At 25.0% G+C, this 26,179-nt stretch overlaps 1 protein-coding gene across 1 annotated transcript; it reads left to right on the top strand.

The window, feature by feature from the left end:
• The first annotated feature begins 13,296 nt into the window (after positions 1-13,296).
• LOC145837020 (ATP synthase F(0) complex subunit g, mitochondrial-like) lies at positions 13,297-15,397 on the top strand. The gene is made up of 2 exons (XM_082944786.1): positions 13,297-13,464; positions 15,237-15,397. Exons 1-2 carry the CDS (start codon positions 13,311-13,313, stop codon positions 15,380-15,382), a joined length of 300 nt encoding a protein of 99 aa, XP_082800912.1. The 5' UTR covers positions 13,297-13,310; the 3' UTR covers positions 15,383-15,397.
• Positions 15,398-26,179: the final 10,782 nt, after the last annotated feature.

The raw sequence follows: 26,179 nt of genomic DNA, 5'->3' as shown, positions 1-26,179 counted from the left end.
CAAGAAGTGTATTTTACACGATAACCACACACCCGGCTATAGAGAAAAATAGTATTTGTGCAACATATAAATTTATATATAGATCTAAAAATAAGTTGCCAAATATTATACTAGTAACAAGGCAACTAGTATGAAAATATATTCATTTTTTTACAAATGAAAAATTTTGAAACTTTCAATTAACAACTTTACTAAGCGATAAGCAGCCTAGGATTATGACGGTGATAATACATTTAGTTTCTTTTAATATTCAGGTAGGGATTTAAAACAATTTATTAAAGACATACTCATAGTCGTTAAGTTGAATTATACTATCCTTATATAAACTTGTACTAAACTTAACTGTATCTAACTGGTGTACGAATTGAACGGCTCTTTAAACCAATTATTTTATGCGCTTTATGTTTTCATTAAAAAAACTGTTATTGGGCTTAAACTCAAGACATTATAACAACTAAATAAAGGAAAGTTACTAAATAATAGATCTATCAAATATTAAAACTTTTTTCACTACACCCAAGCATTAATTTTCTGTCTTAATCTATTTAATTATGACAAAGTAAACACAATTTAAATGCAAAAAGTTTATTCAAATGTTTATATAAATAAGTTATCTGATCCGCACTGATTCTGTTTCTGATTCTTTTCATCGTTCCGTCTCCGGCTGTGATCTCATTCTGTTTGAAAAAAATATTTAGCTTTTACTAACAAACTTATCTACTAACGCTACACTTCATTCACATTTTAATCATGCAGTTTATCATTAACTATTTAAACATTGCCTTTAATCTATTAATCATTTGAGCATATCTCAGGGTTGTCAAAAAATTTTTCATGTTTTGAAAATACAATTTTTTTTTTCCACCTTGAGTATGACATAAATTTCAAGGTAAGGAATTCGTTAAATTTAATAACGTTAATGAGGAGATACTGTAATGCTACTTTGAATGTGGTTTATAAAAATTTAAGTGATGATGTCAAATAAAAACTATTGTATAACAAAGACTTCAGAAATTCATTGTTTTTTCGTAAGAATTGATGATAAAAATTCCAGTAATTTTTGTTCAATTTCTAGATGGTTTTTAGCTAACCCTGATAGATGTGTTTCGCAATAGTTATGTGATCAAAATGGATATTTGTTTAATTTAAAATAATAAAACCGAGCTTTTTAAAATTAGCATAAAATTGAGCATCAAACAATTATGGACTTTATTTTGTTCTGTTTATGGTTTGGCAATAAAATACCTAAGAAACTGGTACAAAATGGTTACTTTACAGTAATAAAATACAATAAAAATGTTCAAAGTTTGTTAAATTAGTTACTAAGAAGTAGGTCAATAGTGATATACATTTAAGGTAAACTTTGAAAACGCTTCCTAAAATACATATGTTCAAAAAATAATCAAGGAAGTTGTTACAAAATGTATTATTACACGACTTTATAACAACATTTCAGAAAACAATTCACAAGCAAGATGACCACTTTATTTAGATAATATATCATCATGTTTGTATTACTTTTTTTTAAAATCGATCAACTTTATTATTGACTAGCATTAGTTAACTAAATAGGACTATTTATTATCCTCAGAACTTGTAAAACTAAGAGATTTATGTTTTTAAATTTGTGTTAAGGTGTTTTATAAACTACTTGTTATTACAACATGGCTTCTTGTTTGGTAAACTTATTCACTATAAGTTTAAAAACAATTACAAGTTCAAACGAATGATTTTCAAACATACTATGTAGAAATTACCTTGCGGATGATGCATTCAAAGTGGGAAGAGGAATTGACTCGTAAAGGCCAATCACTCTGGGGATCTGTCTACTGACCTTCACTCAAAGAGAGAGCTTCATGGAAATCCTGTTTAAAAGATTCAATTTAAAAATATTCTTACTATCAGATGTAAGCCCTAATACATAAACCTATCATTTACTTTTATCTGATGACTAATATTTTTATTACTTTCAGCGCTTTAATTCATATATTAAAAAAATAGGAAAAAATGTTTTATAAATTCGTAGTAGTGAGTCTAATTTGGGGTGAAAGGTATGATTTTTAACTGCAACAAACTGGTTTGTTTTGGTTTGAATAATTAAATATTTACTTTAAAAACTTAAGTTACTCTACAAAAAATACAAATAATGTGTAAACTTAATCTTGGCATATACCTCTCTTAAAACTTATTTCATAAATTTAAACAACTTTAAAAAATTATAAAGAGATAAAGTATACACATCAACTTGATCCATAAAATACTAAACTAACTGCATAACTATAAAGAACTTAACTATTTACTTAAACAAAAAACACTTAGATTTTAAAATTATGCTAGATAAACTTTTGTGTATATATCAGTTTCACTATGGAAGTGTCCTTGCTACAGATTATCAATACTAAAAAGCTTACAAAATCTGCTTGTTAAAGTAGGGTACTTGTTCAATATGTTAATAGAAATTTTTTGCAGTTTTATAAAGGATATTTTATTTCGAAAGCAAAGTTATTGGATTCTATTAGCAAATTTCTATCGTGACGTAACTATAGTGGTAGGATGGAGCTGATTTTCATTTCTACTGATACTGACGTCGTTCAAAGGACGCATACAAATTTTCATCAACAATAATCGAGTTACTTTGCTGAAATCGTGTTCCAATTTTATTTTTACAATTTCCACTGTGAGGAGTTTTTTATCTTAACTTATACCAGGTGAAGGCATTGGAAATAAAGTTAAATATTTTTGTAAATTTCTAGGAAAATTTTGGAATTTTTTTCTGACTTCAAAGGACTTTTAATTAATTTTTACCGTTTGAAGGCTTTGGAAAACAAGGAATTTTGTAAAATTAAAATGACATAATCTGACTTTTTTTTTAATTTTATCAAATTTCCTGCCTTTTCCTGACTTTTTTAAAACCCCCCATTTTTTCCTGATTTTTTTCTTTTTTTTTAATTTCTCCTGACTTTTCCTGATTTCCTGACTTTTCCTGACCGAGTGGCAACCCTGATGCTAGATTAAAAAAAAAATTCATTTTGCTTTTTAATTTTAGTGGCAAACTTGCTAATATTTTAGGAAACAATAATTTTTTAGTGGTAAGTTGTCATCAAGCTTATTTATAATATTTTGTATAAAATTGTGGATGGGTAAAAATAATCAAGTATGGTCTTCTATTTAATTTAATCATAGCCTTTTGTTGATTTCTATTATTTTAAAATTAAAAAACGTTGAGTTTAAGAAAAACATTGGAATACAAATAAGTTTTCTTTTGGCAAAACTTTAACATTTAAAACCATCACAATACTCAAAGTGATGTACTAACAAAGTGAGCAAATCTAACTTTGTTGTAACAATATTTTAAATATTTAATTAATTATTTAATAAATTAGTTCGCATCCTAAAAAACATTCTTAGCTTATGTTCATTAGTCTTTAAAACAAGTTTAAAGTTTTTTTGTTAAATTTTACTTTTTACTTGTAATGACCACACTAATTTTTATGTTAAATGAAAAATGATAATGATAAATATACTTAATATTAACAATAATGATAATTTTTACTTGCAATTATTTGAACATTCTGTTGAGTTAAAAGCAATACTAGATTCTATTCCAGTTATTAGGTCAAAAATGAACATTAATTATAAACTACATCACTTATAAACATCACTGAATGAGTTTAATTCAATTTAGATAACATTGTCACCTTTACTTTCTCTAAATTTAACTTTTTATGATTTATTGTAGCTATTAGTACAAAAGCAAGAACTATAACATATTTACCTTGTTACTGCCCTAAGTGAGCAGTTAGAGACCTTCCTGGGTTGAGGTCCAGTTGTTGTGTGCTTACAGATGATTCATGTGCATCATTGCTCAAAATTTCCTCAAGACCCTTGCACATTCTAAAGTTGTAAAAACCTGTCAACACATATAAAATGTAGAAAAAATAACAAGTTATAATCAACACTTGTAACCTTAAAACTTTAATTTGTAAATTACTTATATAAACATAAAAGGTGTTAAAGCAATAAAAGAGACAAACAATTTTGTTTTTTTTTAATACTACGGCTTATCTATGACAGGCTTTTGAAGCATTGAAGCCAATCTAATCTGAGTGACTTAAAACTTATCAATTAGCCTTATGTTAAATTAAAAACAATAAATAGTGAAAAAATTATGTTAGTCAAGTAGTAATATTTAATTACTCAAGAAAAATAAAGACTTGTTATACTGAAGTACACAAAAAAATACCAAATGTATTAACATGGTATTAATACCAGTCTGGATATTTCTTAAAATATTTCCAATGCACCACATAATTTAAATTTCCAAAACATAATGATTATTTATACAAATTATATTATACTTGTGAAAAAAAAACTTTAGTTTTTGGATGTCATATACTTGAAAATTTAAATACATAATATAGTTTACATAAACCAATAATAATGAGGACTTTATTATTTTACACTATCTTATTAAAACAAAAAGTTTTTTCACTCTTTAAAAGACTTTTTATTAGAACTTTTAACAAATAAAAACTAGCTCTGAGAACTAAAAAAAAGCCAACTCATGCAATAATTAGTAGAATACTTACCAAGTCAGAGCTAGTCTCAAAAGGAAACAATTAAAATATAATATGATGAGAAAAAATAAAAAACAAAGTACATTCCAACCATTATTAATGGATGATTGTTTAAATATGGTGACAAATATTTGGAAGGATATTTACAGAAAAACATATGATGTACTTTTCTATTATAAAACTGATATGAACTAGCAAACTATATTAAATTTACTGCATTTCATTAGGCTTGTCACTTTTTTCAATTCTATTTTTGCACTTTAAAATTTGCCGCAATGGAACTCTATTTCAAAATAAATTTTTATTTACCATCTGACTTTTAAGTCAAAAAGTTATTTATTATACCCAATCAAACTTTGCACACAAATAGTTTAGTTATATGATAGTAAATAATACTTAATTTTTCTTTAAAACTTTGTAGGAATTATTTATATTGTCATGATATTTAGAACAGCACAACCAAACTAAAAACAAGATTATATTAAGGAACATATGTGTTGTATAGGAGCTTTTGATATATTAAATTGCAATAAAAACAAAATTTACCTTTATTATAGCTGCTAGGATTGAACCACTTCACACTTTTTAGGTGGGCAAACATCTGCAATACAATATAGTACAACTTGATGAATAGCATAAATTATAATTCAATTACATTTAGCTAAACTTTACATTATGTTTTGCTACCAATTTAAATAAAATAGTCATGTAGACCAACAATTTAGTTTGGAAACTAGGGTCAAATATTGGTTGTTTAATCAGGCTATTTAGTATTAGGTTGAAGGTTAATTCACCAGTACAAGGATTTATTTATCTTTTACTGATTTAGATATGTTCTTGGGGTTGTTTAAACAGTGTTGTTTATTCAACCCTGTACACTTCAAATACCTATATATAGAATTGTTCCCAATCATAGTTAGAAATGAGTGTCTTTAAATATTACTTTAAATCTAAAAATAACAAAATATACAACTTTTACAAACTTTGGTTAGTAGTAGAAGTGTCCATCTTCTCCAAACTAATGCTGACTTGGAAACTTTTACTTTAAAATTATAGAGTGTGATATAATAACAACATTTATTAGATCATGTTGTTTGTCAAAGGAGAAACTATACAACTATGATATGTATAATTTAAGTTTCTACAATTTGGCTGTTTACCAACCTTAGTGGTTTACCATAATTTTTTTTACTATCAGTGTTTATTATGACCAGGGCCTAAGTCATTATTGGTAAACTATAAAACTATTATTTAAAATTAAAAGAAAAAACTAAAACGCTTAATCAATGTAATAAACAATTTAAAATTTAACGAGAAAAACTAATACGTTTAATCAATGTAAACAAAGTTTTTAACTTAAAGAAAAAACTAACACGTTTAATTAATGTAAACAACAATTTAAAATTTGAAGAAAAATCCTAAGATGTTTAATCAAAGTTAACAACAATTTAAACTTACGTTATTTTTAGAAAAAAATAGTTTATCGGTTAATTGCTTAAAGTTTATTTTAATTTGCATATTTTAGCTTATTTCGTATTTTTATAGTTTATATGTTGTTTTCTAAAATAAGGCTTTAAAGAACTTTATACTTCTTTCTACTTCATTTTAAAAGAAGTCTATAATTTACCACGTTTTTTTAAAGACAAATAAGTCCTTATTTATTGGAATTTATTAAAGTTCAACGCAACAGTTGTGTTGTTTTCTTAAATTGTTTTATAAGTTGTTACGTATGTTTTATTTTTTTAATTGCATTGTAATAATAGTTACAATTATAATTATACAATAATTTATGTGTGTTGTTTAATTACAAAATAGATCATGAGAGTAAAATGGCCAAAAAATAAAAGCCAATCAAACACCAGGGCTAGATTTAACTTTAATACTTAACTGAACTATGTCGCTAAAACTAATAATGCGAAGACTAAAATATTTTTTTGTGTAATCTGAAAATTTCGTTCACCCCTAAATGAGGTTCATGTACCCTAAACGTTTCGTGCACGCGAAAAAAAATTGTGTACACTATCGTGCACCAGTTTATTTTGAAGTAATTTTGTGTGCAAACTGTAATGATTTTTTTTATAATTTACTTTGATTAGCTAATTAGTTATAAAATACATTTAGTAAACTTTATTTAGATAAATAAATTTATTAAATTTTATTTATTGTTTTAAGACTAATTAAAACATAAAAAAAAAAACTCACTGGAAAATTGTGTAATTTTTGCCGATAAAAACAACCAGCAAAAAACCGGTCTTCAGAGGACAGAAAATTTTGGAGATGTTTTGGAAATGTATTTCTCCTCATATATACTGATGCAGAAAAGTTAGAAAGTTATATATTTAGTGAGAGAAAAATCGTTTGAATTTCTAAAATAAATTTTAAACAAACAAAGATAGCAGGCAGTTCTATAAGAAAAACTTTTTACATTGTAAGTTAATTGTTTAACTGAATATAAAGGAGAAGACAAAAGTATTTTAAACACTTTTGTTTTTGGTATATAACAAAAAGAATTGGTGTTTATTAAGTTTGTGTTATCTAAACGACTGCGACTAAAAATAACAAGCATTAATAAAAAAATAAATATAAAATTTATTAAACAATAGTTGTAATTTATTTACTTTTTTGACAATGCTTTACGGTGAATAAACTGTCTACGGCATTTCAAATGCTTTTAAAAGTCTTAAACTTTCTTAAACTTCAAAAAAATTCAAAATTTTTTTACTTAAGCCAGTGTTCAGTACCCTTTTTAAGAAACCATCGAAAAGTTTGTGCAAATAAAAATTAAAACAATCATTTATTAACTAAATAACTATAAATGCTCTGTATTTAGTTTATATTCAAATAAAGTTATGTTAAAGCTTAAACTTAAGGTTTAAAATTTTATAACCTTAAACTAAGTAATGAAAAGTAGATTTTCTAGGTGTGATTTAAGTTTTGATTGAAAAAAAATTTAAGTATTTTCACTGTTTCAATATTTCACGTTCCTGAAATATTTAAATAAAAAGGTACAACCATTTTTTTTTAAATCATGGTGGTTTTTAAGTTTAAAAAAAATTTCATGTTTTACTAATAGAAAAAAAAAAAAAATTTTAATAAAATTTTTAGGCCAAAATCACTTTAAATCTTATAGACTATTTTGTAGATTTAGAACAGGTTTTTAAATCCGCATTTGATGTTATAGTTAAAAATAATATAAGTTCAAAATAAAATTTTAACAAACTTACATAACTGCAATGGTTAAAAGCAAATAGTAAAACGTCTTTAAAAAAGAAGATTATACAAGTAAAGTTCAGTATTATAAACTTTTTAAGTGAAGTCATGTTGGAAAGAAGTCATGTTGGAATCACTATAACAACACTGATATACAGTCTGTAGTTTTGTAATAAGTAAATTAAAGTAGTTATTAAACACTTTTATTTTATAAACAATACATTATATGACAATTTTATGTAACTAAATTATTGATTAGGTTGAACACTAAAATCTTTCAAAAGTTAAATTCATGTTTAAGTATAATTGTATTTATAAAGTACTTTTTTATTTTTCTAAACAATAACCTATAAATATTTCATTGAAATTATTTCTAAAATTATTATTAATTAGACACTGCATATTTATTTTCTATTTATTTAGTTTTTAGTTCACATTTAGATTTTATTATCTTATAACATTGTATATTAGTTTCATATTTTTGATCATTAATTTAAACTTGTGTTGTTAAATGTTTTTTCAACTGAAATTATTAAACTGAATGTAATTTCATATTAAAAATAAGTTTGAATAAAAAAAATTAAAACTCTATTAGATTATTTTTTTTGTAGAAGGTAGTTTTTCTACCTATATTATTGATGCTGTAGTTATAGTTTTTATATCAAAACAGCTCTGTATTATTAAAGTACTAAGTTATTTGGAGATATAATATCACTTTGATCATGCAAAGAAGGTTAGTTGTTTAGAATAACGTATGCCATATTTTACAATAGTTTTTAAAATACTCTGTAGATTTAAAAAGCTTTATAACGAGAAGTATCCATCAGATTTTTTTTTGTTTTGCTAGCAATAGTCATATATTTTAATTAATTTACAATTGAAGTTTTTAATTTTCAACATAAAGATTAACCATTTTTAAGAAAGCTTCAAAGAAAATATTTTAAAAACTCATCAATTTTAATAAATTGATATTTTTGAGTTTTTAGCTTGAGGCTTTCTTAAGGAACCTATTGAAGTCTAGGCTTTGCTATTTATTGTTAAGTTGTAACTTTATACTTTTTAATCAAACAATGTACAGTTTTTGATTTCTCTAAATATGTACAATTTCAAATTTAATTGGAGTCCAATAAATCAATCCAATAAACAATCCTAGTTTTAACTAATTTGTTTTTGGCAACCCCATATTAAACTTTTCTGTGTAAAATAAATATAAAAAACGTTTATTTAATACCATCTAGGACAAAATTTATACCGGATGACGTCATTAAAACTACGAATGTAGTTGGTGAGGAGGAGGTTGTCCAAGGTGTTCAAATGACGCATGCGGAACTCCAGCGGGATCGAGCACCACAACAAGAAGCGGGTGGAACGTCCTTTTTCGTAACAGATCAGGTTAACAACGTATCTAGATCTTTCAAAAATAAACACGATAATGAACTTAAACAAAAACTTATAGATTTTATTAATAAAAAATTTTCAAAAGATGATTGGCATGACTTTTTGAATGTTTATAACATTATCGAAAAACAAGTATACAGTCTAGTTGATGAAAAATACAAAAGTTTCGACCGTTACGCTAAGCAAATTTTTATTGATCAATTAAACGACGATGCAAAACACCATTTAGCTAATAACTTATTTAAGGTTAAATTTAAACACAAGCGGGGAGATTCTTTTTTAATTAACTGGGAATTCAATGTAAAAAGGTTAGACTGCGCGGGGGTAATCTTACATCGCGTCAAGAAGGGTAAGGGCGAATTGTTATTTGTTTATTATAGAGATAAAAATAATAAAATTAGAATCAATTTCCCTATGGGAAAAATAGATTATAACGATAATAACAATCTAAAAAGAACTGCGGTAAGGGAACTTTTCGAGGAAACTAATTACGCTTGGCCTGAAGGAGTTAGATTAGAATTGTACCAAGATACTAGTTATTGCTTTACGGTAGATCAAAAAAACTTTAAAAAAAATCACAAATTCTATTTTTTCAAAAACTTCGAGCACGAAATTGACCATGAATTTAAGAAAGACAATGAAATTGAGGGTAGTTTATGGTTACAAGTTGATAAACTTAAAAAGTATTTTGCAAAGTCTGATGAAAAATATGATAACACATCAGGTCGTATCAATTTTATCAATGGAAGTGTTACAGTTAGGTCCTCTAGTTTAAAAAACATTAAAAATTTAAAAACTACTTTTTCTCAAGTATATTTTTCATACTCTGTTGAGAATTTTTTTTTGAGAGGTTCAGCGCTTAGAGATTGTATTTTTGATCCAAATTGCGATACAGGGCATGTTTCGCGTGACAACAGTGAATAAATTTAAGTTTCCTTCAGTTTCGCTTCTTCAGCTTAAGTTTTAGATTCAGATTCAGTTTATTTTATAAATTAATTGTGTTACTCATTTTGCAATTTTAGTTTAATCTTTTAGTTTTTGTAATCTTGTTACGTTTTCTTTTATATTTTTCGTTATATATTTGTGGTTTCATAAATTTAAATTCTAAAATTCTAATTCATTTATAATTTCAAAACTTAATACAAAGAAGTTAAATTATTTTTTTCTTGATATGATTAGATTTAAGTTGGTTAAGACGTTTCGTAGCATAATGAGTTGTAAAACCACTTAAAATGACAAAATTGCATAAATGATATATAGAAAAATATAAAAAGTTACTGTTATATTAACGATCTAATTTAATAAAAAAAATTACTTCTTACAATTTAAATTCTTTAGGTTACATATTTTTAATCTAAGATTAAAGGGCATAAAAATACTACATAACTAAATTTAAGATAATAAATGAACCAATTACGTATACTATACTGCCGGGTAATGTTGTTACTACCTGTAATCTAGCTATAGGAGGCTTAGTATGGTGGATGATATTGGTGCTTTAGTAGATGATCGACTAAGACATATCAAACCCATTATAATAAAACAACATTAAAAAACTAAAAAAGCAAATGATATTAATAAAAAGAAAAAAAAGCAATATAAAAGAAAATAACAAACAAAAAGCAATAAAAACAAAGCAAAAAAAAAAAAGAAAAAAAAAACGCAAACAAAAAAAAAATAAAAAAAGCAAAAAATAAAAGCAAAAAAAAAAAAAACTGAAAACAAACGTAAACAAAAAAAAAAAAAAAGAGAATAGAAAAATACAAAAGTAATAGAAAAAAATGTTGTTTTAACGTTAATATAAAAAGTACGTTATTTGTTTATTTATTGTAATATTTAACCATAATTTTTATGCCCTAAATACCGTATAGCTTGAAGCCTTTTAAATGCTCAAGCTAATTAACTGCAAATGCAACCTAAAGAATTTAATTTGTATGTAAATAATTTATAAAGTTTAACTGTACGTTTAAAAATATATTGCAAGTTATTCACCTTTTCTGAATTTGTCATTTTCTTGTGATTTGAATTTTCACTAAGCGCCGAAACGTAGTGACCTCCTATGAGACAATTAAAAAAAAATTTGATGTAATTTTCCATACGATTTGCCAAATCGTTATTTTTTTCAGATTTTTAAAAAAATAATTCTTTAAAAGACAATGTGGCCTATATGACCGGGGAAACCCGGTGAACCCCCGCCACACGAAACAAAAAGGGGGTAACCCGCACCACGGCGCTGGCTTCACCGTAGCGGTGCGGTCCAGTAGCTGTTTTGTGGTGCGATTGCCTGACGGATGAGAAAAATTGAAACAATTTGATTTGCCTAGTAAGCTTGTAGTAAGAGTAAGTGGCCCCTTTTGGGGTCATGAATTATAAAGGAGGTCATAATTTGAAACTTACACCAGATTTTCTGGAGTTCATGATGGACGGTGTTGCTCTTATTTTTTTGCATTTTTCTGCGGATTTTTTACATCTTGAGAAAAAAAATGGCGTGGTTGGCCTTTTTTTAACAAAAATAAGTCTTAGGTGTTTTTAATGGTAATTTTGAAACTTTAACTAGATACAGTGGAAAAGTTTAGGAAACATTGTGGGTCACAAGGCTATAATTTAAAACTTACACTAGATATTCTGGAGTTAATGATGAAAACCAAAAAATTCTTTTCTCACAAAAGCCTAATTATACAACTAAGGCTAGTTGTTGGTTACTTTAGCTGTTTTTTTTTGTCATAAAGAATGGTAATCCAGGTGTGAACTAACCGGGGTCAACTATTAAGATATGTTGGTTTTTGCAAAAAGGGGATAGGGAGAAAAGAGCAACAGAAAACAAAAATAACTTTAGACCTTGTATGAAAGCTGTAAATGTTTACTATAAGATACTTTTCACAAAAAAAAAAAACTTTTGAGATATTTTTAGTTGTGTAAAACGTTTTTGACACATACAAACAAAGAAAAAAAAAACATTGCCAATTTTCTCAGAATTTTCAAAAATTTGCTAAAATTTTGTTTTTATCTTCATATTTTGTTAATTTTATACATTAGGAAAGGTTCCTCGCATTAATAGAAAAATTCCCTCTGTAAGAATTAAAAAAAAAAAAGACCTTTATGACCAAAATAAAAACAAAAGTATATTTTTATTGAAAAAATATTTGCTCAAAAAAAATCCTACTATAGAAATATTTATTATTTAGTTTAAATTAAATGGTGAGGTTTCAGAAAGGTTGCTTGAAGACTTTAGGTCTAGACAGTTTTTTCTTCTATTTAATTTAGTCCTTCCATAAGGAACCTTTAGAGCTTTCCGACTTTTTACCATCATATCTAAGAAACTAATTTAGTTTCCAGGGTAAAATGCAACTGCTAGCTAAAATCAAAAGTAAAAAAGAGCCCCTCTACGCTCTTAATTATTTAGAAATAAAATATTATAATTACTTTTTTCTTGAGGTAGAGATGTCAATACTTCAGGAAATATTTCTTAAAAAACATAACATTGTTTCTGGTGTTGGAAGTTTAAAAATATAAATTTCAAATAAAAGAAAGATGTATGATTTTTTCATATTATGAAAATTCCTTGATATGAGTTACATAAATATTAGTAATATTTGAACTATATTTTATGACTGTAAAAATTTGAAGAACAATATTTATAAAATTAAAAAAATATTTTTAGTGAACAAGGTTTATTTTTGCATTTTTGTTTTAAAAAAACCTTGATAACTATTGAACTCACTGACTTTGATCCTATAAATCTCAAAGTTGTTATGAATTTTATTCGACTATTAGAAGTGTCTGATAGCAAAAATATAAGTGTACAAATTAGAAACAACTTGCAATAAACATTAGTTTACTTATAAACTAATTCATAAAGTACTGTTTTTATCAAAATAATTTTGCTGCAATATACCATAATAGTAAACATTTTTATATTTTAAAAAGTGTTATTAATGTATAATTATCAAACACTTGCTAGAATGTTTTTCTAAATATTATAAAATTTATTATTTGTATGTTCTATTTTCTAAAACCAAAATGTGTGCATAAATATCTGCTTGTAGTAGCCAACAAAAAACATGTTTTTAGCCTAACTTAGTTTTGCAATAAAATATATTTTCTCAGACTTTAAATAAAATCAATATGAGCAAGTTGGTGGCAAAACTTTCAGCACAGGTTCCAGTATTGATGGAGGCAGCAAAACCTCAATTGAGCAAGTTCATGTATTACGCAAAAGTAGAACTTCGCCCACCCACCCCTGTTGAAGTTGGACAGGCCATCCCTCTTCTTACTAAAGGTATTTATTTGCTAAATTTTTACAAAATTATTGAATTAGAATATCTCTTAAGTTATTGAGTTATCATAAATGTTACTCAGCTACACTAGTTTGAACATTTTGTTTGCTTTATTTTTAAACATATAAAAGTTTTGTATTTATAGATTTTTTTGTTTATAAATTTAAGTTTGCTATTCTTTTCACTAAAGGTTGGCATACTCTCAAGTTATTTATACTAAAATACTTTATAAGATATTAAAATAAATAAATATTTTTTTAATTTAAATAAAATAATATACTTTTCATAAAAGTTTTACTGTAAAGTTTTAGATAAAATAGAAGCAGTAGAAACTTTTCATTGACAATTTTCTTTGAATTAAAAACAATTCACTAAAATTCTATCTTTGTTCATTTTGTCTTGAATTTTTAAGTCATACTTCATTATATTATTCTACCATTACAAGAAAAAAATATATCTTAATAATCTTAAGTAAAAGATAAACATTTAAGACCAGCAGTAAAAAATATAGCACTTTTACTCAAAACTAAGTTAAATACTACAATTTTTTTTTTTTCTTGAGTTAAGTTTAAACTAAGAAAGTTCAAGAGCAAATCCTAGAAAATTGTTTTGATTTTTTAAATTTTAATTATTTCTTTCGATCATTATGAATGTTTAATATTACGTCTCCTATTCTTATATACAAATCTATTAATGGTAGAATTACATGCTTGCTAAGTTTAAAGTAAGTGCAACTTGTAAAAAATATCTACCCACCAATAGCGTTGTTTTCTTAATAATTTACTTTTTATTTTAATAATTTAATTTACTTGTATTTTTGTATTTATCCCTTACAAAAAAGTTTTATTGTTATTAGTTTGTATTGAGAATATTTATTACTTTGAAAAATCTCTATTAATATTTTGTTTCCTAGATTGTTAAATTAGTTCGTGATTAGCTTAAAAAGTTAAAACTAGACGTATTAAAATCTTACTAAATTTTTCTTACACAAAGCTTATACTTAGGTTATTTAGGCTTGGCTCTTTAAGATATACCAATAAGAAGTTACAAAAATTTAAATTACAAACATTCTTATTGATCTTTTAAATTTTAAAATGTATTTAAAAAAGTTCTTATTAATAATCTAATAAAAACTATTATGAGTAAAAAACTCTGCTATACTGAACTTGACTTTTATCTCCACTGAAATTTAGCTAATATTATTAATACTCTTTGAAAAAAAGTAAAAAGAAAGTAAAAATTGATTGTTTTTATAGTATAAATTCATAACTGTGTTTAAAACTTTTCAACTTTTATCATCTGATTATTTAATGATGTCAACGAGTATTTAATATTTAAAAAAGTTGAATTAGAGCTTGTATCAATAAAAGTTTAAAAACTTTCAATTTTATATCATTTTAGTTGCTTTTTTCTAACAAATTAATTTATAGTTTAGAAAAACTTTAATGGTTTAATTGTTACAGGAATCAGTAATTTGATTCAATAAAAGTTATGGTTTACTTTGTAATAAAATTGTTTGTTTAATTTCACTGGTTATTAAGTATATTAAAAAATACCATTTCTATAATCATTTCTAATTATATCAGTTTCATATAAGAAAAAGTAAAATAATTAAAAAATAAATAATCTACTAATCGATAATTACCATGCACATTAAAATACAGTTTTTTGTAAACAACTAAATTTTAAACAGGAATAAGCAATGTAACTTCAAATCAACAAAAAAGAAAATAAATAAAATACACTTATTTATAAACAAATCATTTTAACACAGGAATTTCAAACGTGACTTCAATGCAGTTCACACAGCTTCCAGTGAAACAAGCGCTTTTGAACGCCATGGTCTTCACTGAAGTTTGCTGCTGGTTCTTTGTTGGTGAGGTCATTGGAAGGGGCAGCCTTGTCGGATATGACGTTTAATTGTTTAGATAATTCTTTCTTCTGTTTAATGTTATGTAGTAAAAAGTTTTTAAGTTTTTATATAAAGTTTTTAAGTCTTGTTAATATTCATGCATATTATCAATAACAAATAAGCTTCAAATTTATTATCAAGTTTCAAAACATCTCTAAAATAAGAGTTTCAACATTTTTAGTGTATAAAGTGTTATAAATAAAACATTATGTATTCAAACTTTTTATGGCGGTTGTTTTATGTATGGTGCTAATAAAAAAGTACAAGCTTTTTTGATAAGTAATAACGTAGTTAAAAAAAGTAAGTTTACTTACCGTTTTGTATCTGTTTATCAGTGAGAATGAGTTATAGTATTGCGTTTTGTCTCAACTTAAAAAAACTTCACTTACAAATGTTTTATAATATTGCTGTTTAATGGCAGACAAAAAAAGTTATTAAATCTAAAATGTGACATAAGATAGAAGTATTAGCTGTTTTAAAAGTATTTCTGCCAATTATTGACTTAATATTTGCTTTCCTTAAAGGTACATATTTTTTAGTTTTCTTTTAGCAAAAAAAAAAGTTTTTTATTTAAAGTTTGATGTACTTAATTAGTTTCTCTATTATATAAGTATGTCAACTAAAGTTTTTATAAAAAATGCATTCTTCGAGTCTGTAGCTTTTTTTTTTGGCAATTACAAAACAGCTTTTGAAAATTTTTAGCTGACTTAAAAAAAAATTAATGGTACAACTTTTCAATTTTTTGAAAAAAATCCCAATGCAAACTGTATGGGACTTAAAAAGTGTGACCTTAAAGTTTTTAGCTGGAAGTTATTTTACATGTGGAAATTATTACAAAAACACATTGTGAAAAATTTAAAACTATTTAAAGATTTTCTTGATTTTATAGTATTTTTGTTACTTATTGTAAACTATCTTTTTTTTTTTAATCAAGAAATGTGTTTATTAAACTTTTTTTCATAACTTAAGTTGTCCACAATGTGCTTCTGTGATATTTGCCAGTAATATGTAAATTTATTACCAGCTAAAAACTTTTGCTGTCGCATTTTGTGGTCCCATGCACTTTGCATAGGGATTGTTTTTATAAAATTGAAAATTTCTACCATGAAAAACTAAAAAGTCAGCTAAAATTTTTCTAAAGTTTTTTTGATATAATTTGTTGCTGTTATATTTGCCACATGTAAAAATGTTTTTAGCTGAAAACTCAAATATTGCTTTTTTGTAAGCACCCTAATATACATTAAGACTGTTGTATCTTTTTAATTATAGTATATTTTGAAATCAAGTTTATCAACTTAAGTTGACTTACATTTGTTTTCTTTGAGTATATCATTAAATTTTAAGGCTATAATATTTTTTTACTCAGCTAAGAACATTTTTTAACTTTTATTGAAGAAACTAACATTTTGACCTGAGGTTACCATAACTAAAATAACGATAACGTGTTTTTAAAGTTATTTATAACCTTGGTCATACGTTGCACCAACCATTATTATTTTTTGCCTAAAACCTCCTGAAGGTGTGAATAATACCAATCAAATTTAATTAAACAGTAAACTTACTAATATTAAAAACATTAAGTTGCTTCTTTTTATTAGCAAAATGTTAAGAAATTTTTTGCTTAAACCGTATTCATAAGACAAAATTTATTCAAGAACTTTTTTTTACATTCATGAGTTGTTAATCAAGTTTTCTTATGTCGCATTAATATTAAATCTTATGATTAAGCAAGACATTTGGATGCTATTTTATGTAGCATTTGAAAAGAGTTCACAAGCAGAATTATTACGAAGCTTTGGGTGAACTAATTAACTTAATCTAACCTAGACAGCATTGTTGTAAAGTAAAATAATTAAACTGCTACCATCTAAAAAATGGTGTTAAACTTATAATAATAAAACTTGAGATGTTTTATTAATATAATTTCGAATATTTCTAATTCAGTGGAAACTTTATTATTTACCTTGTAAAATATACATAAATGACTTTTGTAATTCATTGGCTAAAAATTTCCAAACTGCGGCTGGCAATGTACTTTCAGTCATAAGTTGCAATTTATCAAATACGAAAATTAGTATCTCATTTTGAAACAACGATCTAAATCCATAAAGGCATAAATAAAAGGCACTGTTCGGGTGGATCCAGTAGGCCATATACAGGGTTGCCAAATGGTTTTGGCAACCTTCCTCCAGGTTTTAAGTATTTCCTCTAGGTTATTAAAAGAACACATTTTTGGGGTCTAATTTTTTATAAAAGTTAATAAACTGTGTTATATAGTGTGAAAGTATTGTAAAGTTACTTTAAATTTGTATTTTTAATAAATTATTTTTTGATGATGACAACTTTATCTATACTGCAGATTTTTTATGTCAAATCTAAAATTTACTATTTAACATGTTGAAATTTCTGTTTTTTTTAGTGATTTTTGTTCAAAATTCCAGGTTTTTTGGGCAACCCTGCATACATTTTAAATCATCGAAAAACGTGTTTGTTGTAATAATTTTAGCTCTGTACTCAATGATTAGTGACTGATTGGCATTTTTATAACATTTTCGGTCATAAATGAGATTTTCAAATGATTAATGCAACTATTCATCAAGCCCGCGGAAATTTCTATTCGGGACTTGTAAGCTGCTGACCGCTATATTAAAAATAGGTCACTGATGTTTTTCGGAGTACAGTTGAGAACTTCGGGGCTAACCTTGAGTGCAAAAAATGTATACGGTGAGGTGAAGTATTTTGTACGAATTTCTATCAGGTCTTGAAAAGCTTAAATCCAGATCACTTAATATTATTGATACATGTTGAGCTAAAATTAAATGCATTTTTGTTATATTTTACTCCTTTTTGGAATGTATTTAACAAATTTACCCCAAATATACAAAATATTGTTTAAGTAAATAAATGTATTTTTAGCTTGTTCAATAAAAAAATGTTAAATATAATGGGTTTATTTACCTTTAAAATATTACAGTTAAATACTAATTTATAAAGATTTTCAAACAATTTGTAATAAATAAATTTACCTCTAAAAGAAGCAAATTTACCATAGATTAAGTATCGCTCTAAATGAGGTTGAAATTTGTAACAACTTTTAGAAAAATTACAAAACTTCAATTAAATAAGCTCTTTACAGTCAAGTAAATTGAGCAATCTTTTTTGGTTAAGACAAATAACTATGGTGTAAATAAATTAAAATGTGATATTTTAAGTACAGCACATTAATAAATCTATCCAAATAAAGTATTTAAATCAATTATGCTGTAAAAACAGCTCAGAGTTATTATATCTGTGATATTTAAGCATCTTTTGCACATTTAGCTCATTAACAGCGTTTCTCAAGTATATTTTCTAGGTTTTAAAATTACAAGCTCCTAATCCTTTTGCGCATGTAAATAAATTTAATACTTAACTGTTTTAAATAGTATATGTACATCTCAAAAAGATATCTTAATGATGTAACAAATGTTTTATATATTTAACTTCAAATACTAAACTAACACTTTATAACTTCAAATATTACAAAAAATCTATATCATAGATTTCTTGTATCTCATCTAATTTCGTTATTTATATTTAAGAATTCTAGGTATACTTTTTGACTTTAATTATATTATAGGTTTCTTTGACACTCTGACCAATTAAAATAGTTGCCTACCCCACCTTTCGGCTACTTTTAACACATCGGTTGTAGTAATATTGCTTGAAATCTGAGCAGCATTAAATATTTGCTTAACAAAACGTAATGTAGAGCGAAAATTGGACAAATTTAACAGCATTAACTGTAACATTTTAAGGTGAAAAATATTTAATCTTTGTAAGTAAAATAATTTTTACCTAAACAAATTCCTACTTGGACCAAATATGTATAACAGGCAGTATACAACCTTACAAAAAATTTAAGGTGAAGTATTAAAAAACTAGTTAAATGCTATTATTACCTTTTTAAACTTTTACTTGTGCTTTATATGATGCTGTTATTAACTCGCAAATATTCTTTACAATATATCGCTTGCATTAAAAATCCTTTAAAATTAACAAAAGAGCAATTAAATTGGTTGCAAAGTTAGATAAATGTTACAGGAGACTCAGAGAGAATATAACACTTATGCTACCATAAAGAGCCTACTTATACCTGTGAGGAGTATAAGCTCGTTCACAAATGAGGGGTTAGTAAGTGTCATTTCATATTTAAAATAAAAATAACACTGGGTTGATTTGTCATTCGTGCTTTAATGAATACCAATGCAGGGAAGTTTATTTGATGATAAAAACCAAACAATGACATTCTTTTGAGAGTACTTGGGTAAAAGATAAGAGGTAGGGGTTAAGAGAAATTTCGAAAGAAATATTAGCACATGAGTAAACGAAAATACTTTGTTGAAGCGAAATTCATTAAACAAAGGAATAATTTCTAACGTACTGCTTACAAATTTGGGTTAGATACTAACGATATACTGTAAAGAAAAGAGTTGCGATTTATTTCGTATAACTTTGATTTAATGGTGATTTTATGATTCGTAAAGGATTAAATATTAAAACTTATTTCGAATTAAGGATAGAAACTTAAATCAATTGGCAATTCCAACTTAAAATTGGCTGCTAAAAATTACCAGTACTGGAGCAGTACTGGTAATAAGCACTGTGTTAAGTGTTAAAAAATCTCTGGCAATAGGATTAACATAACTATTATAACAGATTTTAATTTTACTACCGAGATTTTTTTAACATTAAACACAGTGCTTTTTACCAAGTCTGCCTACAAGTTACTAACTCTTAACACTGACTATAGTTAATTAGATTAATTATATAAAACAAATTCAGGCGGATAAACAAAACAAGAAGAGCGAACACAAAACAAAAAATGAGTGATAAAAGTTTGTTATTTACAGCAAGAAGCTAGACACTTTTAATGAATTTTTTAATTTTTAAATATATTAAAAATTAACGTCAGAATATATCTATTAAAATAAAAACTTTTATAAGGTAGAATTAGACATTTAATATTTATAAAACTTAAAATTATATAAAAAAAAGTAATAAACTACAATTAACTGTATTATAAAAAGAGTAGAAAAAATAAGGAATTTTAAAATTTCAACTTTTTAATTGAATGAAATTTTATAAATTAGAAATTGGAGCAAATCCGTCTACAAATAAAGGTATTTTACTATATACTATATTCTAATTGTAAAAATAAATATTAGTTTCTTAAGTTCAGCAAAAAAAATACATGGAATTAAGTTTAAGTTTAATAAATTATATTTATTTATTTTGAATTACTTTATTCACGTCTCTTTCAAAGAAACTTATATTTATAATTTATTTCATTTAGACTTTTTTTTTAATCTTTTTGTGGATCATTATTTATAATAGAATAATAATATTAGAATTAATCTGGATAATATATTTATTATGGATAATATTACAATTAATAATTTTATATTAATTTTGTTTGTTATGATTATCAATACTACTCAGTTTTAGCTTAATTTTAGTAAGGTTAATTAATATAATCTATTTTGGATGGCAGATTGCAAATATTAATTTATTTTTATACACTTAATTTTAGAATATTTAAAAATGACAAGTTTAGATAACTTTCAAGTTTCAGTTATGTTGAAAACATCTAAAATATTGTACAAAGAAACGTTTAATATTTTAAGACGAATGTTGTCTACCTTGTTTTTACAAGTTTATCATAAAACATAAGAGGCATACCTTAAAAACTTTATCACTAATATACTGGAAGTGTTTCTAGATATTATGTATGAAAAGCAATCTAAATCATATATCTACACATTAAGACTTGTATAAAAAAGTATGAACCTCAGTATTTTAATTTTGTTCACTTGACATTCAAGGTACACCGTAATTAAACCATGAGATTCTTTATTATTAGTTACCCCAAAACTATGGTTATACGGCAGTTCAAATTCCAACAATTTAAATTCTTAAAATACATTTGAGAGGCTACAACTCAAAAGGTAATATGTTTTTAAAAAAAACGCTCATGCAGGACAAAATAATACAATTATGATAATAACTTTTTTATTTGATTTTTAAAGGAGATAATAAACAATATATCAAAATTAATAAAAATTGAATTGTTCTAATTTGAATAGTCGTGCAACCTAAAGTTATACCTAAGAACAAGTTGTGTTAAAACCAACACAATTTATATATGTTTGTGAATTTTTAAAGAAGAAAAATATTTAAAAAGATGAAAACAGTATTTAAATAAACATCGATTATTTTACAACATTATAAACTAAGCTTAATTAAATATCATTAGTAGAATTGATAAGATAGTAAACCATTATTACATAAAAATAATTTTTGTCAAAAAATTAACACCAAGCAGATAATTTTTCAACATTAAGTAAACAATATCATACTAGGCAATAAGATAACATTATAAACAAGCTTATAGCTTCTTGCTGTAAAATCAAAACAAACAACTTAAATACTAATTTGAAGTGATTTCACAACTCGCACACATCCTTGCTGAAGATTGTCACCCCTCCAATTAAATAGCTCCACACACCAATGAAAAAGCATGAAGATATTTGATGATTATCATTTGATGAGCTCAGATATTTGATGAGCTCAGATATCCACAAAGGTCTTCTGTACAAAATCTACCAGCCCATGAAGAAGTTTCTGTTAATCGGTTTGTGTATGATTTCTCATACATTGCGCTCGATTGTAATTAATATAAATAGTTAAGTAAGTGGGAGGTGAAATTTAAAAGTTTGTAGTTACTTTCAAATATATCAAGTTTTTGTTCAATAACTTTGTTACTGCTTCGATGTCAAAGTCAGTTATGCATGGCTATTTAAATATAAAAAAGTAAAACGTTTCTGCTTACAACAGTACTAACAATTAGTTTATAGTAAATTGCAGTTAAACCTACAAATCTAAAAATAAAAGCTATAAATTAAATCTTGTTTTACCTGAAGACCTTTGTTTTTTAAAAGAATTTCTTCAAGTTTATTTTTTTACATTTTTAACGAACTTGAAAACATAAATTGATAAATAATTGAAAAACTACTCTATAATTTTAAACACTACTCACACAAATTAGTATTTTTACAAGTTTTTAGAATAATTTTTGATGTATACAAGTTTAAAATTTATTCAATTTTTTTTCTAAACTACCCTTGGTCTTAAAAAAAAGTAGTACTATTGAAACAACTGTTATCCATAAATCTATACACAATTAACTGTATATGTATCCAGGTAATCATAAATCTAGCCATTGTATCCTGTTAATGCAATAAAACAAAATCCAATTAAAAATTAATTTAATTAAAAGAAAGAACGGTAATTGTTCATACTATCTAATTAAATTATAATATACAATCCAATGGTTGTGCAAATCTTACATTATAAAACTACAAAAATATTTTAGTAAGTTGTTTTAGATTTATCAAGTAATCAAATTTATTGTGCTTAAATATATTGTGTTATTATAAAAAAAAAGTTTTTCTGCTGTAAACAATATTTTTATTCATAATTTTATAAGAGCTCTATTTTTTCATAGAGCAACATAATAAACAAACCTAGTAAAAAGGTGAAGTAATGGAACCAGATTCTTTTCCACACAAGTCAAGCTATGTATTTAGGCAACCAATGGTTTACATGGATCTGTAATATTACATTTATTTACTTTTTTAATATGTGTACCAAGCAAGTTTACTTACAAAGTAGAAGTTAAGACAGTTAGTTTATTTTAAAAGTAGTTTTATTATTTAAGATAACAGCTGGTTAAAACAAAAATTTACTGAAACTTTCTTTCATTTTAAACTATGAGGTTTTTTGGAATTATACATTTTTCTTTTAGATTTAGATGCTTTAAACATCAACTATTATGAGACTTAAAACATTAAATTTAAAGGACTAACCATTAAAGTAGTTACTTAAAGATGGTTTTGAACCATGAAATGTTTTAGATTAAATTTAATATGCATTATTCAAATTCATATCAAGATTGATTTATCCATATAAATTTTAAATTACTATACTATTTTACAATTACAAAAAACATACTATTTTTTTTACAAATTGTAGGCACCATCAAAAATTCCAAAAACAAGAACATAAATATAAAATGTAAGTTTTCTATTGATTTATTTAGTTATTGTTATAACATGCTGAAATATGAAAGTATTGAGCAATCTATTTGAAAAACTTTTAAACTATAGAGAAAATAAAAAGTAATTATATTACACTTATATAGAATTCAAGCTTATGCTACAAAAAAGCTAATTGGAGGCATGAAAAGATAACTGGCTCTTACAAGAATCTTCAACCATAAAAATAAGCTAGATTTGTGAGTTAAATAATATATCACAACTATATAAAGTTTAAATACCAACGTATAGACCACAATTTTTTTTTACAAAAGTAAAAATTTACTGTAAATATATTTTTTAACTTTTGAGATAGAGACCTCAAGTTTTTAGGAAATATTCTTTTCATAGTTTTAAAAGTTCTAGAAGAAGAAAATTTTGAATATTGTAAAGATTTTTAGATAAATAAATGAAAATTTGTTCCCTTGAAAAATTTAATTAAATGTTCGTAATGGATATAAATGAATTTTAAGAAGAAGTCATTGTAGTGTTTTCAAAAAGATTATTTCAAAAATTAAGATAATATTAAGTAAAATAGACTATTTTTGTCTCTTAATTATAAGGTTCCAGTAGGTAACTTTGATTTAATTTACTTTGATCCTTTATGTCTCATAAGCTACTTTAAATTTTGTTATGCAGCTAAATGTGTCTGATAAGACTGTACAAAATAAGATCAATTGTAAAAAACAAGGTAGACCCTATAATACTTTAAATCAGTATGTTAAATTTGTCTAAAAAATAGGATACATATTAAAAAAAAGCTTGTTACACTTTTAGTAATAAATTACACGGTAATAATATTACAATATTAAGTTTATTTAAGTGTCCTTCTGGTATGTCAACCATTCTGTGTTTTTTTTGTCTTATCACTAAATACATAAACAATAAACTTGATAAAAACAACCAAAGTTTTATTTTGAACTCATTAATGTTCATTTCAAAAACTAAATCTAATATTTTACTTGTTGCTAACAAAGTTTTTGAAAGTACTTTAAGCAATAACAATGAGTTTAATGATAAACCTTTACAACTTTTGAACTATAGTTCTTTATATGTTTAGTATTAAAATATAAATATATATCTTAAGTTTTAAATATAACTGCACACAACGTTTAATTTTTAAATAGAAAATATAAAACCAATTCAAAACCACTACAAAAACTGTGCAGTCTGTATTGCTTAATACAGCTGGGTTTGCCACTAGCCAAATAGTTATAAAACTTCTTTTCTACATAGACTTATATAATTCTAAAGACATAAGTTAAAAACAGAGATAGGAGAACTACAGATAGCAGAACAAATGTGGCCTGCTAAACAAAAAAATATCTGTTTTTGATACCCACAGTAGCTAAAAATAAACTTAGCAGTAGACGGGAAGTCAAAGCTTTTTTAAGTGAAGATTAACAGCTAAGTTATGTTTTTAATTATCTGTTTTTGTTTATTTTATTAAAAATTATTTATGTATATATTCATACTTTTGTTAAGTAAAGTTAAAAAGACCTGACAAATACAGGGTTTCCAGCTGCTGGGTTTAGATCACAAATGCTGTACTTTATAGATTAAAGTAAGTTCTAAAACACTATCTTTGTGCAATCACCCCATGTAAATTATAAATTTTTGTGTTACTTTAACTATTACTTCTCCAATTAGTTAAGATAAAAATTATGCATATTTTCAATTTTAGTACTTTGTTAAGTTTGACAAAATATAAAATACTCTACATCTGGACAAAACTTTATAAATGCTTGTTTTAATTAAGACTTAACATAAAAAAAATTGCTTGCTAATTCTTTTTTGTAGCTTTTCAGTGGTTGCAGTAAGCTTAAACAGAATCTATAGTAGTTTTGTTTATTTCACTTACATGGTACAAGATTTTTATAACGTGTATTATATATAATATAGTATATTAGAATTAATTAGATATAGTATAATAGATTTTTAGAATGTTTTATGTATTTCAAATTAAAACCCAAGTAATCGAATTTGCTTTGTCTTTTTTTACTAGTTTTTATAGTAAGTGAGTTCTAATTTGTTATAAAAAAGATTTTAAAGTAAATTAGAACTCACTAACTATATAAAATATGAAAAACGACAAAACTCATTCAATTACTTGGGTTCTAAGTAGTAACACAATTTCAAAGATATAATATATAAATATTTAAGAATTTCAAAAACAAACTCTGATTTGCTACAAAATACAAATAATTTGAATTATATTTTATTTATGTAGCTTATGCTACATGTTAACATCACCAGATTACTAAGTTGATCATTTGCTTTTATATATGGGATAAAGAAAGTATTTTCTCTTAAAAAAGTAGATAATAGATTATATAGTACCATGGTTGCAAAAAGTTTTTTGAATTTTTTTTAAGGGTTTCTAAACTTCTTTCAGGTTTTTAAAAGTAAATGTTTTTTAGTCTATTTTTAGTATAAAATTAAATTTAAGGTCTTAAATGGTATTGAAGTATTGAAAAGATACTGTAAGGCTACTTTAAATGTCTATAAAATATAACTAATACAAAAACAAAATATTTTATGCGAGATATTTTCAGTATCTTTTCTAAGCTCTGTTAATTTACATGTAAAAATTACTTTCCAGGTTTTTTAGTGATACCTGTTCAAAATTCTAAGTTTCCCAGGGTTCCAGGTTTTTTAAGCAAACGTTAT

The sequence above is a fragment of the Thalia democratica genome, chromosome 5 (genome assembly GCF_965202585.1).
Source record: "Thalia democratica chromosome 5, ktThaDemo2.hap1.1, whole genome shotgun sequence".
In the NCBI taxonomy this organism is placed as follows: domain Eukaryota; kingdom Metazoa; phylum Chordata; class Thaliacea; order Salpida; family Salpidae; genus Thalia; species Thalia democratica.
This window is presented reverse-complemented; position numbering and strand designations above follow the sequence as displayed.

What these genes read in the sequence shown, in the direction of transcription:
- LOC145837020 (XM_082944786.1), top strand. Translation starts at nt 13,311, where the DNA reads ATGAGCAAGTTGGTGGCAAAACTTTCAGCACAGGTTCCAGTATTGATG. An exon ending in CATCCCTCTTCTTACTAAAG is followed by an intron (nt 13,465 to 15,236) that starts GTATTTATTTGC and finishes ATTTTAACACAG; the next exon opens with GAATTTCAAACGTGACTTCA.